Raw genomic sequence first — 14,344 nt, forward strand, 5'->3', positions numbered from 1 at the left:
CTTGGAGAATGTTTTTTTCACCCTGTTATCTCTGGTGGCTGTCCTCAGTGTGTGTTCTCAGTGTGTGTTCTCAGTGTGTGTTCTCAGTGTGTGTCCTCAGTGTGTTCTCAGTGTGTGTTCTCAGTGTGTGTTCTCAGTGTGTGTTCTCAGTGTGTGTTCTCAGTGTGTTCTCAGTGTGTGTCCTCAGTGTGTGTTCTCAGTGTGTGTTCTCAGTGTGTTCTCAGTGTGTGTCCTCAGTGTGTTCTCAGTGTGTGTTCTCAGTGTGTGTTCTCAGTGTGTGTTCTCAGTGTGTGTTCTCAGTGTGTGTTCTCAATGTGTGTTCTCAGTGTGTGTTCTCAGTGTGTTCTCAGTGTGTTCTCAGTGTGTGTTCTCAGTGTGTTCTCAGTGTGTTCTCAGTGTGTTCTCAGTGTGTGTTCTCAGTGTGTGTTCTCAGTGTGTGTTCTCAGTGTGTTCTCAGTGTGTTCTCATTGTGTGTTCTCAGTGTGTGTTCTCAGTGTGTGTTCTCAGTGTGTCCTCAGTGTGTGTTCTCAGTGTGTGTTCTCAATGTGTGTTCTCAGTGTGTGTTCTCAGTGTGTTCTCAGTGTGTTCTCAGTGTGTGTTCTCAGTGTGTGTTCTCAGTGTGTGTTCTCAGTGTGTCCTCAGTGTGTTCTCAGTGTGTGTTCTCAGTGTGTTCTCAGTGTGTGTCCTCAGTGTGTGTTCTCAGTGTGTGTTCTCAGTGTGTTCTCAGTGTGTTCTCATTGTGTGTTCTCAGTGTGTTCTCAGTGTGTGTTCTCAGTGTGTCCTCAGTGTGTTCTCAGTGTGTGTTCTCAGTGTGTTCTCAGTGTGTGTCCTCAGTGTGTGTTCTCAGTGTGTGTTCTCAGTGTGTTCTCAGTGTGTTCTCATTGTGTGTTCTCAGTGTGTGTTCTCAGTGTGTGTTCTCAGTGTGTTCTCAGTGTGTGTCCTCAGTGTGTGTTCTCAGTGTGTGTTCTCAGTGTGTGTTCTCAGTGTGTGTCCTCAGTGTGTTCTCAGTGTGTGTTCTCAGTGTGTGTTCTCAGTGTGTTCTCAGTGTGTGTTCTCAGTGTGTTCTCAGTGTGTGTCCTCAGTGTGTTCTCAGTGTGTGTTCTCAGTGTGTGTTCTCAGTGTGTGTTCTCAGTGTGTTCTCAGTGTGTGTTCTCAGTGTGTGTTCTCAATGTGTGTTCTCAGTGTGTGTTCTCAGTGTGTTCTCAGTGTGTGTTCTCAGTGTGTTCTCAGTGTGTGTTCTCAGTGTGTGTTCTCAGTGTGTGTTCTCAGTGTGTTCTCAGTGTGTGTTCTCAGTGTGTGTTCTCAGTGTGTTCTCAGTGTGTGTTCTCAGTGTGTGTCCTCAGTGTGTTCTCAGTGTGTGTTCTCAGTGTGTGTTCTCAGTGTGTGTTCTCAGTGTGTGTTCTCAGTGTGTGTTCTCAGTGTGTTCTCAGTGTGTGTTCTCAGTGTGTTCTCAGTGTGTGTCCTCAGTGTGTTCTCAGTGTGTTCTCAGTGTGTGTTCTCAGTGTGTGTTCTCAGTGTGTGTTCTCAGTGTGTTCTCAGTGTGTGTTCTCAGTGTGTGTTCTCAGTGTGTGTTCTCAGTGTGTTCTCAGTGTGTGTTCTCAGTGTGTTCTCAGTGTGTGTTCTCAGTGTGTGTTCTCAGTGTGTGTTCTCAGTGTGTGTTCTCAGTGTGTTCTCAGTGTGTGTTCTCAGTGTGTGTTCTCAGTGTGTGTTCTCAGTGTGTGTTCTCAGTGTGTGTCCTCAGTGTGTGTTCTCAGTGTGTGTTCTCAGTGTGTGTTCTCAGTGTGTTCTCAGTGTGTTCTCAGTGTGTGTCCTCAGTGTGTGTTCTCAGTGTGTGTCCTCAGTGTGTTCTCATTGTGTGTTCTCAGTGTGTGTTCTCAGTGTGTGTCCTCAGTGTGTTCTCATTGTGTGTTCTCAGTGTGTGTCCTCAGTGTGTTCTCATTGTGTGTTCTCAGTGTGTGTTCTCAGTGTGTGTCATCAGTGTGTTCTCATTGTGTGTTCTCAGTGTGTGTTCTCAGTGTGTTCTCAGTGTGTGTTCTCAGTGTGTGTTCTCAGTGTGTGTTCCTCAGTGTGTGTTCCTCTGTGGTCCACTACAGCGGCCTGGGGTACATCGTGGGGTCAAAGGTGGATTACATGGCTCAGGACTGGCACTGGTCTCTGAGGGTGAGTTAAGGCTCAGTAGAGCCCTGGAACTGTCATTCACCATGAAGTGCACATACTCCTCTATGTAGAGAAGAATGGCATATTGTAACATGTTTAGTTGTCGAAATGACTTTTAGTCCTCAGTGTTCCTTACTGGCCATTATGTCTTATTCTATGTGATGATAATGCTTAGTCTAAAGCCATGTTAACAATAACTAGGACAGGTGTCAGTTGAAAAATGTGCTTTTGAGTCTTTACCTATTAGTTTATTAATATACAGAATACTCTTAGACACGACCAGGTTTATGGTCTACAGATTCATCTCATTTAGATTTTAAAAAAAAAACGGTGTCTTATTTTTCACCTTGCAATTTATTTGGTCCCAGATTTTCCGGGGTAACAAAGAACTTTACAAGTTAACAATGAAATGATGGCCCCCATTCCCCTAGATGAAGACACCAAACTTCCTTGGTACAACACTTGTTTACTAGTTAACTCGTCAACGTCTTGTCGTTGGTCTGATATATAGAATTCAGATACTTTCCTTTTTGGGGGGGGGGGGTCAATTAAAGCATTAGTTTATTAATCTATCGATTTAATCTATACAGTCATAATAATTATAATAATAATAATCATCATCATCATCATCATAAAAACAGCAGGATAAGTGCTTGATTTGAAAATGTTGGCCTTGGGGAAATCAAACCAAATAAAGACACGATGTAACAATTGAAACGCTTGTATAGAGATACAAAGAGACATATCTTAGAGAGTGTATAGAGAGATACAAAGAGACGTATCTTAGAGAGTGTATAGAGAGATACAAAGAGACATATCTTAGAGAGTGTATAGAGATACAAAGAGACATATCTTAGAGAGTGTATAGAGAGATACAAAGAGACGTATCTTAGAGAGTGTATAGAGATACAAAGAGACATATCTTAGAGAGTGTATAGAGAGATACAAAGAGACGTATCTTAGAGAGTGTATAGAGATACAAAGAGACATATCTTAGAGAGTGTATAGAGAGATACAAAGAGACATATCTTAGAGAGTGTATAGAGAGATACAAAGAGACGTATCTTAGAGAGTGTATAGAGATACAAAGAGACATATCTTAGAGAGTGTATAGAGATACAAAGAGACATATCTTAGAGAGTGTATAGAGATACAAAGAGACGTATCTTAGAGAGTGTATAGAGATACAAAGAGACATATCTTAGAGAGTGTATAGAGAGATACAAAGAGACGTATCTTAGAGAGTGTATAGAGAGATACAAAGAGACGTATCTTAGAGAGTGTATAGAGATACAAAGAGACATATCTTAGAGAGTGTATAGAGATACAAAGAGACATATCTTAGAGAGTGTATAGAGATACAAAGAGACGTATCTTAGAGAGTGTATAGAGATACAAAGAGACATATCTTAGAGAGTGTATAGAGATACAAAGAGACATATCTTAGAGAGTGTATAGAGATACAAAGAGACGTATCTTAGAGAGTGTATAGAGATACAAAGAGACATATCTTAGAGAGTGTATAGAGAGATACAAAGAGACGTATCTTAGAGAGTGTATAGAGAGATACAAAGAGACGTATCTTAGAGAGTGTATAGAGATACAAAGAGACATATCTTAGAGAGTGTATAGAGAGATACAAAGAGACATATCTTAGAGAGGGTATAGAGATACAAAGAGACATATCTTAGAGAGTGTATAGAGATACAAAGAGACATATCTAAGAGAGTGTATAGAGATACAAAGAGACATATCTTAGAGAGTGTATAGAGATACAAAGAGACGTATCTTAGAGAGTGTATAGAGATACAAAGAGACGTATCTTAGAGAGTGTATAGAGAGATACAAAGAGACGTATCTTAGAGAGTGTGCAGTATCTCAGTGTGGTGATGTGGTTCTCTCTGCCAGGTCACCCCAGCCTTGGGCCTGGTGGCCGTGGTGCTGCTGCTGTTTGTGGTCAAGGAGCCCCTGAGGGGCGCTATCGAGGCCCGGCCGGAGCACACCCTGCACAGAACCAGCTGGCTGGGCGACATGAAGGCCCTCAGCAGGAAGTAGGTCCAGCTTTCTGACCGACGGTCAACCGTCGTCCTGCAAAGTTGTTTTTTCTATTCAACAAGCACAACTGCAAAGTGTTACCGTAGGTTCTATCAGGCTGTTTTACACTCACGGTCCACCGTCGTCATTAGAAGTGCTGTGGTTCCTGTCCTGTCCAATGCAAGATAGTTGACTTACTCACATAAGTAGCAGGCAAATGAAAAAAGGATTCAGAATCCGAATCACTTTTATTACATCTGACTGTACAGGTACACAAGAGTCAAATTCTTTGGCTTTGGTTCCTCAACATTGACATTGCAGCATTCAGATACAAAATAACACAATAATAATAATAATAATAATAATAATAATAAGTACCGTAAGTAAAAAAAAAAACGACATTGATAAAGTAGTAAAGTGATGGATTTTACAGTGGCTTCAATAGTGCAAAAATGCTGTGCAGAGTACGATGATATGAAATGCAATATAATACAATACAATACGGTAGTAAATTAGTCCAATAGTAGTAAGTAATCCAGCAGAGTGAGGTAGTTATAATACTGTAGGCTAATGGTATTATGGGATGGTTAGTGGGTTGGTTCCAGTGTATTTTCCCAGGAGACTGATTGCTTGGGGGAAATGGCTGTTTGTCAGTCTCTGGGTTTTAGCCCCGAGGCTTCGGTACTGTCTCCCCTACGGCAATAGCTTGAACAGGATTATTGAACAAATCTTGACAGGGCCAGGTTCTCTAGGTTGTGTATTTTTAGTGTGTTTCATGTTATTTAGAGTTTAGCGGGTCTACTCTGGCTTCACATTGTAAGGGATCATGTTTGGGGGATTTTCAGACACGTTTAATCCCCAGTTTGATTGTTTTGATGAGTCGTTTTAAGTTGATTGGGGTGTGTTGGGAGCATGTTTGGGTTTGGTTAGAATGTATTTGCATGTCATTTGGTTGTGTTTTGGTTTAAGCCTGGGATGTGACTGGGTTGTAGAGTTAGGTAACCACCCTCTTCCTTGTGTCCTGGTGCAGTCCCAGCTTTGTGCTGTCCACCTTCGGCTTCACGGCGGTGGCCTTCGTGACGGGGTCTCTGGCCCTCTGGGCCCCGGCCTTCCTGTTCAGGGCTGCTGTCTTCACCGGGGAGAAGTCCCCCTGCATCCAGGGGCCCTGCGACACCTCCGACAGGTAACACACGCACGCAAGAAGAGGGGGAGACACCTTCCTGTTACCTTGTGATGATGATAATAATAATGATAATAATGCTAACTTTTATTTGTATAGCGCTTTTCCTGCAAACGTTAAGCCGTAGGATGTTGAGTTAAACAGTAGGATGTTGAGTTAAGCAGTAGGATGTTGAGTTAAACAGTAGGATGTTGAGTTAACATCCTGTTGAGTTAACAGGAGGTACAAGACCCCGGCCGCTAAGACAAACAGACTGAAGGACAGCTTCTACCACAGGGCCGTCAAGGCCCTGAACACAGAAAAGGCCTAAGTTCTGGGCCCAGGACAGTCCGGACGGATTGTATGGCAGCTAGTGCTGAGGCACAAACATGTACATTTTCAAGCCTGCAAACTGTGACACTTTAAAATAATGTGAAAAAATACTTTGTGAAATATGACAACCCTAGTTGACTATCTGTGCAGTATAGTACAGTGGATTGTGTACATAGCCTCTATTGATGTAAACCAGCTCCTTACCTTCTTGTGATTTTATGCATCTATGCTTTTTTCCAAAATGTGTTTCTTTTTCCTTTCCTAAACACCGGGGGAGCCTCCCCTCCTAAATTTCGCTGTTTGGTACCTGTACTGTAGCAATGACAAATAAAGTCTATCTATCTATCTATCTATCTTAAGCAGTAGGATGTGGAGTTAAGCAGTAGGATGTTGCCCTCCACTTTTTCATGTCCTAAATGCAAGCTTAAAAAATGCCCAGCCCCATGGTACTTCTTGTTTCATCTAAATATATAAAGTGTCATCTGCATGACAGTGGAAAGGCACACCATGCTTACCAATAATAATAACAACATTGGCCTAGGGGGAGAAAATACAGAGAGCACAGTAAAGGGCCTCGTAGCGAGCCTTGCGGGAGGCCAAACTGGACTTCAGAGGGAGCTGAGGTTCTTTTCATCTCGTAAACAAAGCGATATCTGTCTGTTTAGGTAGGATTGAAACCACGGAAACCCACGCAAACCGACACGATTCTCTAAAGACTCTGCCGTGTTCTGTTGGGGGGCCATTTTGTCTGTATTTTGCTGCAGTGAGTGGATTGTGGATAATGCAGTGCCATCTCATATTCATATCTCCACCCCCTCCCCCTCTCCCTCTCTCTCTCCCCCACAGCCTGTACTTTGGCATCGTCACGTGTGTGACGGGCGTGCTGGGCGTGGCCAGCGGCGTGGAGGTGAGTCGGAGGCTGAGGAGGAGGACGGCGCGGGCAGACCCGTTGGTGTGTGCTGCAGGGCTCCTCCTCTCCGCACCCTTCCTCTACCTGGCCATCGTTTGTGCACAAGCAAGCACCATCGCCACCTACGTAAGACCCAACCTCTCTCTCTCTCTCTCTCTCTCTCTCTCTCTCTGTCCATCTGTGGTATTCTCTCTCTCTCTATCTGTGGAATTCTCTCTCTCTCTCTATCTGTGGTATTCTCTCTCTCTCTGTCCATCTGTGGTATTCTCTCTCTCTCTCTCTCTCTGTCTCTCTCTCTCTCTATCTGTGGTATTCTGTCTCTCTCTCTGTCGGTTGAATGTATTTACATTAGTAGCACCTAGTCCCTACCAAAAATGGGCCACAGAATAGGTCTCCTCAAATCTTATATCCGCTAAAACATGCCTTGCATCCAGTCCAACATCATATCAATCTGTGTGTTTCCTCTCTGCCCCTCTCCCTCTCTCTGTTTCCTCCCTCCCTCCCTCTCACTCACCCACATACACACCCTCTGCCCTTTCTCTTTCTGTTACTTCCTCTCTCACACCCTCTTCATCATATCAACTGAGCTGTATTGATAAGAATGAAGTCAATGGTGACCAAAACAGTAGAACAGAAGATGCAAACATGATCAGTAAGATCAGTAAGGTCCCTCCCCATTCCCAGCCTACCAAGGTCGGTGAAATTTGTTGTTGGTACAGATGGAAAAAAACTCAATACAGCAACAGTGTCAAATACATCAAACATCCACACATTACACATGACTATCACAACGGACAATGTACACACATAACCACAAGACAAAAACATAGTCAATAGTTACAACTATAAAGTGCAGTACATCTGGCAGGGTTAGTGCAGTGAGTCAGGTGTTGAGAGTCCTTATAGCAGAGGGGAAAAACGTTTTTTGTAACGGGAGGTTTTGGTGGCCAGGCATCGGTAGTGCCTTCCAGAGGGCAACTTCCCCTCATAGTGGTTACCACAGTGTGATCTAGCTTTGCCTAAACCAGTTCTCTGTTGGGATCAGGTGTTCATCTTCCTGGGGAACACCTTCCTGTCTATGAACTGGGCCATTGTGGCGGACATACTGCTGGTGAGTCTGTTCTCTATCCCCCTTTCTGCCTCAAACTTACTGGTTTTTGACAAATGTGTTTTAAAAAAAAATAAATAATAATATCCGTTTCTCGTGAGGTCTTTTAATGATTTAGGTTTAGTGTCATTTACAGGAAAATGTTTCCTAATAGAAAAAACTTGGTTCTGTTTGATTTGACTGTTGCCAGTATGTGTATGTATGACGTGGTGACTGGTTGTGTTTGTGTGTCAGTATGTGGTGGTCCCTACCCGTCGCTCCACCGCCGAGGCGTTCCAGATTGTTCTCTCTCACCTGCTGGGCGACGCAGGCAGCCCCTACCTCATAGGAGTGGTACGTTCCATCATTAAAAAAAACACACACACACACACACACACGCACACACACTCTCACTCCTTTTCACCCTCTCATCCCTCCATACACCCCTCATTGGAGATATGCGTCTGTCTAACACTCATAGGGACTAACACAAGCACACACAGATACTAGGGATGGGACAGAATCATCAATTAATCGTTCCCGAGGGTCAAAGTCGATTTTTAACTGAAATGTTTTTATTTGGACCGTGGAATTTTTTTCCCCATTCAAATAAACACAAATTAGCAGTGTAGAGGATTTGGGCAGAATGCATTGTGTGACCGGCTATCTCACTCAGTCTTACTTTAGTCACTCATAGGTGAGCTTTATGCAACAGGAACATGTTAGAGTCTATACTATAGCAAGACCGACTTAAATGGTGCTTTTCCACCACAGGGCTAGCCCGGGTCGACTTTGTATCCGAGCCGTGCCGTACTTTCAGAAACGCTTCTCCATTATACGGAGTGACCCGGGACAAGGAGGAGTTACGTCATAAGAGCGCTTCACTGTAATAAGTGCCGCTATACAGCTCAACGGGGGGAAATGCGATAAGAATTATGTCAAAATGCAGCACTATCGTGCACAGATCAGCCTTACAACATGTAATGTTAAGTGCCTGTAAGCTTTCAGTTCTAGTAGACTAGTTTAGATCTCGCAACCAGGGAAATGCCGACACGATTCTATTTTTATTTCCCCTGACACGTTGAGCACTGTGCTTTTTTTGTTGGTGAACTACCGTAATAAGCCTAAAAAAGTTCAACTGTTCAAAAAGTGCAACTTCTCTGCTTTCAGAAACTGTTTGAATTTTTTAGATTGGGCATATAGTTCATGAATTATGGTAAAATCCTGTCTGCACCCACAAGACGCGAATCTATCGGCATTAGTCAAATACATGCTCACATCCAGTCATCAGCTCACTGCTCTCCATCAAAAAGGGCACATCCATCAATAATATTACATAATAACAACTGCTCTGATTAGATTGCTTAGATTGTTTAATACATCAACGGGGGGGGGGGGGGGGGAAGCGAGATGAACTCTGAGCGAGTATCATGCTTCCTCCAAGACACGAATCTACCGGCATTTGACTTCCGCTGGACTGAGGAACACCATAGGCACAGCACATCGCCATAATAGCGATTTTTTTGTTATGCTTGTTGTAAATAAAAGATATGATGCATTGAAATGACATTAAACTAAGATAATACGATGGTCAGCATACTTTTTCGAATCTTTATTAATAAGCTATTACAGAAACAGTAGTGACATAGAGCGAAATCTGTTGTGGTATTTAAAGATGGCGGTTAGCGAAGAAATCTATGAACATGGGATGACGATTTCCTTTGACCAATCAACAGTGTGCAGCGTCACACGTCACACGCAGCCTGGCAAAAAAGTACCCTTCCAACTTTCGCTACCCATCCCGAACAAGAACTATTTTAGTTCTTGTTTGGCACGGGTACCAGAAATGGCACGGGTACTTTTGGCAGTGGAAAAAGGATAATAAACCGGGCTGACCCGGGCTGGCCCTGTAGTGGAAAAGCGCCAAAAGTGAGATCTAAGTCTAAGACTGGGTCTATCTTTATGCAACCGGCCCCTGGTACCTACCTACCCACGCAATGCATTCTAGGTAAAATAAGACACTTGACAGAGAAAAAACATGGCGGCCAAAACAGCTACACCTAGCGGCGGAAGATATGAAAGATAAACTAACATTTTCTTCTGCTGAAAATGTATGTACAGTATATTGGAGGAATATAATGTGGAGAAAAGTATACTGCTTAGCAGTTTTAACAAGTGAAGTAGTTTACCGCGCTGGAGTTACAGTGTTAGCTAGCTACCAGCCCTGACTCGTTCCCATAGCAACACAGCTCTTAAATCAAGCGTAGCCAGGAATGGGACGAGAGTCTCAACTGTGTTGCTGTAAGTTAGTTTACAGAGTGCTGTTGGAATAGACTAACAATGTTGAAGCCCAGCAAAAGTTCTGCCTGGGCTCACTTCAAGAACATCTTGTCCAGTGTGGGATATGTGGAACAAAATGATCTTACCATGGTTCCACGTCAACGATGCTATCGTAAACAAAGGTGAGGGACCATGGCGTGGAGAGTGTGACAGAACCCGCAGCCAAAAAACGACTGCCCTAATTGCCAACATGGCGGCTAAAGATATGCTGCCTATTACGACAAAAGAGGGGAGGGGGTCTGGAGAATTAATGGCATACATTAATACAGAGTATTACAGAGTACACAGTTCCATTACGCTGACTGCTCCGTTCGCAATGCTTTAGCCAAAACTGACCCGAGTAGCTATCACCACGGACAAATTAAATTCCATGTAATCTTTATTAATTTTCGAGTGTATTTGGCTTTTTGATTTCGCTCTAATGCTCTAATGCATGCACAGGGTATTAGCGGCATGCCTTTTTTCTATTCTGCATTATTGTTATGTTAGCCTAATTTAAGTATTCCGAAGAAGAAATTCATGAGGATTAATACCAGAATACATTTGATTTTTCACTGTTAAAGTTTTGTTTTTTTGCGTTTAAGATATTAAGTGATTTCATGCCGATGATCCATGGCTGTCTTTGTGAATGTTGGTACACATCGAGAAATCGATTAATCGTTCATACCACCCACTGATTAATCGACCATGAACATTTTGGGTTATGCACATCCCTAACAGATACTGTATCTCATACGGTCACTCCCCTCCCCCCCCCCTCCCCCTCTCAAAGGTATCAGACTCTCTGAGGAAGACAGACTCGTATCTGTGGCAGTTCCGCTCCCTCCAGCTCTCCCTCCTCCTCTGCTCTTTTGTGGCAGTGGGGGGCGGGGCTTTCTTCCTGGCCACGGCCGTGTTCATCGAGGGAGACCGGCGACGGGCTGAGAACTACGTCCCCTCTGGTAAGGCTAACCTCTACACTAGCTGAACACTACCTCCCCTCTGGTAAGGCTAACCGCTACACTAGCTGAACACTACCTCCCCTCTGGTAAGGCTAACCGCTACACTAGCTGAACACTACCTCCCCTCTGGTAAGGCTAACCTCTACACTAGCTGAACACTACCTCCCTTCTGGTAAGGCTAACCTCTACACTAGCTGAACACTACCTCCCCTCTGGTAAGGCTAACTGCTACTTTAGCTGAACACTACCTCCCCTCTGGTAAGGCTAACCGCTAAGCTAGCTGAACACTATCTCCCCTCTGGTAAGGCTAACCTCTATACTAGCTGAACACTACCTCCCCTCTGGTAAGGCTAACCGCTACACTAGCTGAACACTACCTCCCCTCTGGTAAGGCTAACCGCTACGCTAGCTGAACACTACCTCCCCTCTGGTAAGGCTAACCGCTACGCTAGCTGAACACTACCTCCCCACTGGTAAGACATGGTGAAAGTAACTCTCACTGAGGTTAGTAGTTATTAGGGATGTAACGATGCATTGCGAGACAGTTAATTATCCATACAAATATGTGACGATTCAAATCGACGAAATGAAAAATTATATGATGAAAAATATATGTGCTATCGAAAAAATTTGCCCTCCAACAGTTCCTGAAAGCAGAGATGCTGTGCTTTCTACCCATATAGGGTTATTACAGTAATTCAAAGCACGAGTTTGTGTACATATTTGTGTGTGAAACGTCATGAAGATCATTTAGGGTTACCAAATCACCCAAAAGATTAGAAATAAAAAGGGAATCTTTAACAAAACTTTGTAGTAATCTTTTTCAGTCATAATCCAATTTTGTTCAAAGAAAATCGTTCGGAAATTGTATTGTGAACCCAGTATCGTGAATCGTATCAAATCGTGAGTTGAGTGTATCGTTACATCCCTAGTAGTTATTAGTCAATGTTTGCTGAAAGGGGGAGCTAAGAATTAATCTAACACTCAGTAAAGTTGACCATAGGTAATGCTTACAACAGGTGATTTTTTTTTGCTGCAACGCTTCTCCATCTTAGGCTAGCATCATGCAAGGCTGGCTTCCAGTGAAACTGCTAAGCTGAGGCTAGCAAGCCTTAAGTAGGCTTTAACTGATTTAACTGAGTTTGAGACAGCAGAGACTAGAACTAACTATATATGTTAGTTCAGGGGCACACACTTTAAGTTGGACAGCTGATTGACACGCATGCAATCATCACGTCACGGGACGAGGCTCAAAAGAGCTGAGGGTGCCACATTCCACCATGGTTAAACAGTGTGACACTACAAGCTTTCGTATGTTTCCAACAAGTAAAGAGTTTCACTTGTCGGAAACATTTTTTCTTCTTTTTGGCTCTACGCTCCAAAAGTTTGGATTTGAAATCAAACAATGACTGAGGTTAAAGTAGAGATTCTCAGCTTGTATTTGATAGTATTTGTGTACATAATTTGGTTTCACCGTTTAGGAATGAATGAAAAACACTTTTTCTACATACTTCCTGTTTCAGGGCACCAGAAGTATGTCACAAGTGACACATTTTGCATCTTGATCAATACGATTATTTTAATCTGGGGTATCCTTCTTATTTTCTCCTCAACAGATGATGAGCCAATCGTTGTGCCTAAAAGCGGGAGGTCCACAAGGGTGCCAGTGTCGAGTGTTTTGATTTGATTCAAGAGAATGGAATGTAGGAGGCCCTACGGAAGAGCTACATCCTTATTGGTCCCTGCTTTCTCAAGCAATCGTGCAGCAGTGCTATTCTGACTATGGACATTGATTGTACTATTTCCTATACGGAGACTTTTATGATTATTTATTATTTGTAACATTGTTTTGTCAATGTCTTTTAATACTTTTATCAGCCGGAGAACATGGAAGAGTGACAGGAGGTGTTAGAGTGTAGCCTCCAGGCCATCATCACCAGGCATTCCACTGCTACTGGCTGCACCATGGCAACATGATACTAGACACTATAGACAATGGGGCTTGTGGGGAGTTGATGCAAAGTTGTAACTAAGAAGTTGAGATCATAAACTTTAATCGCTTTTTACACAGGAGAGAAAGAGCAAAAGATTGGGAGAAAACACAAGAATGAATTTAGTAACTCCTAAATGCCTGTGAGCTCCACCAGGAACACCTTTACCATACATCTCTGTGGAAACTGCAAGGACATTTTTTATTGTGATGCTCTGAAAGCTGTAACCAGTGCCACTACATCCCAAAGCTGCTGTACTTTTTGCTCTCACCTGAAAATGTGGGCACTGATTGACTACAGAGAAACAACACATTTCACGCTTATCCAACCAGTGCTTTCCCGGCCAAGTCAACAACTAAAAACCAAACTAAATATGTCACTGTAAATATAAATCTGGTCCATATAGTATAACTACATTTCATTTCATACTGTATCATGATCACACCACAGGGAGGAAGCACAGCACATAGCACTCTCATCAGGCTCCCAACCCCTCTAGCTTGAAATTGGGAGTTTAGATTTTTAACTGTTCAGTCAAAGCTTAATCTATACTGGTTCTGTGCATGTTTTTAGACACATTGCGTGTACAATAACTAGATTCATTAGCCTGCCACATTCCAGGTGCAATGTGTGCCAATCTCTCTGCAATCAGCCCATCTTTATCCATGGTGTTTTGGCCAGAGTGTATCCATAGAGAAGTAGATTGGCAGTCTATCTTGAGTACTGTGGAAGGACAAACCTGTCAGGTTCCAGAAAGGTCCAGTTGCTAATGTTTGGTTTTTATTACTACTTCCTTTATTAACGATGCTCTTGTTTTTATGGAATGATCCTGGTGGTTGTCTTGTCAGGAGTGTTTCTTAATTGTCTGTGGAATCTTGATCTGTTTTTTAATCAAGGCAAATGGTAGGCCTAGTACATTCTGGAAGAAATGTATTATACTGGTTAATTTGAAAAGCAAAGATTTCTGGTGGTTAATTTGAAAAGTTGCTTGTTAATTTGTAAACCTTTTTTTAAACATTAAAACATGATAATGAACCTATTGGATGACGTTGTGGTGTGGACTGGTTTCTGTGTGGAATGTCTATGTTAATTCTGTTCCTGTGGTTGTATCTTTGGGCTTTGCAGAAGCAGAGGTGATAAATATGTGTCTTTGAAGCTTGTGGAAATGCACAGACATGCTTTCAAGATGTAGCCTGTAGTGCAGAACCCTCTGTAGTGTTACCTGTCAATCATTCCCTGCCTTATCCCCTTTCCCCCTCTCTTCTTTCCCTGCAGACACCCCCCTCCCTCATGACCTCTGACCTCTCCTCTCTCTCTCTCTCTCTCCCTCTCTCATTCAGGTATTCATCCCCTCAACCAACGTGTTTCAGTTGCTTGCATTGTCTGTTTCTT

At 43.0% G+C, this 14,344-nt stretch overlaps 1 protein-coding gene across 1 annotated transcript in view; it reads left to right on the top strand.

Annotated features, from left to right (window-relative positions):
• The window catches only part of spns1 (SPNS lysolipid transporter 1, lysophospholipid), a 29,906-nt gene extending 15,921 nt beyond the window's left edge, over positions 1–13,985 (top strand). The window contains exons 6-13 of the mRNA XM_080524750.1: positions 2,094–2,160; positions 4,066–4,208; positions 5,222–5,374; positions 6,530–6,719; positions 7,639–7,704; positions 7,936–8,034; positions 10,793–10,961; positions 12,578–13,985. Of these exons, the coding sequence (XP_080380876.1) occupies positions 2,094–2,160; positions 4,066–4,208; positions 5,222–5,374; positions 6,530–6,719; positions 7,639–7,704; positions 7,936–8,034; positions 10,793–10,961; positions 12,578–12,648 (958 nt within the window). The 3' untranslated portion in view covers positions 12,649–13,985. The remainder of the gene's footprint in view (positions 1–2,093; positions 2,161–4,065; positions 4,209–5,221; positions 5,375–6,529; positions 6,720–7,638; positions 7,705–7,935; positions 8,035–10,792; positions 10,962–12,577) is intronic.
• The last annotated feature ends 359 nt before the right edge of the window (positions 13,986–14,344 follow it).

This window comes from Nansenia antarctica, assembly GCF_963989245.1.
Source record: "Nansenia antarctica genome assembly, chromosome: 2".
Lineage (NCBI taxonomy): Eukaryota > Metazoa > Chordata > Actinopteri > Argentiniformes > Microstomatidae > Nansenia > Nansenia antarctica.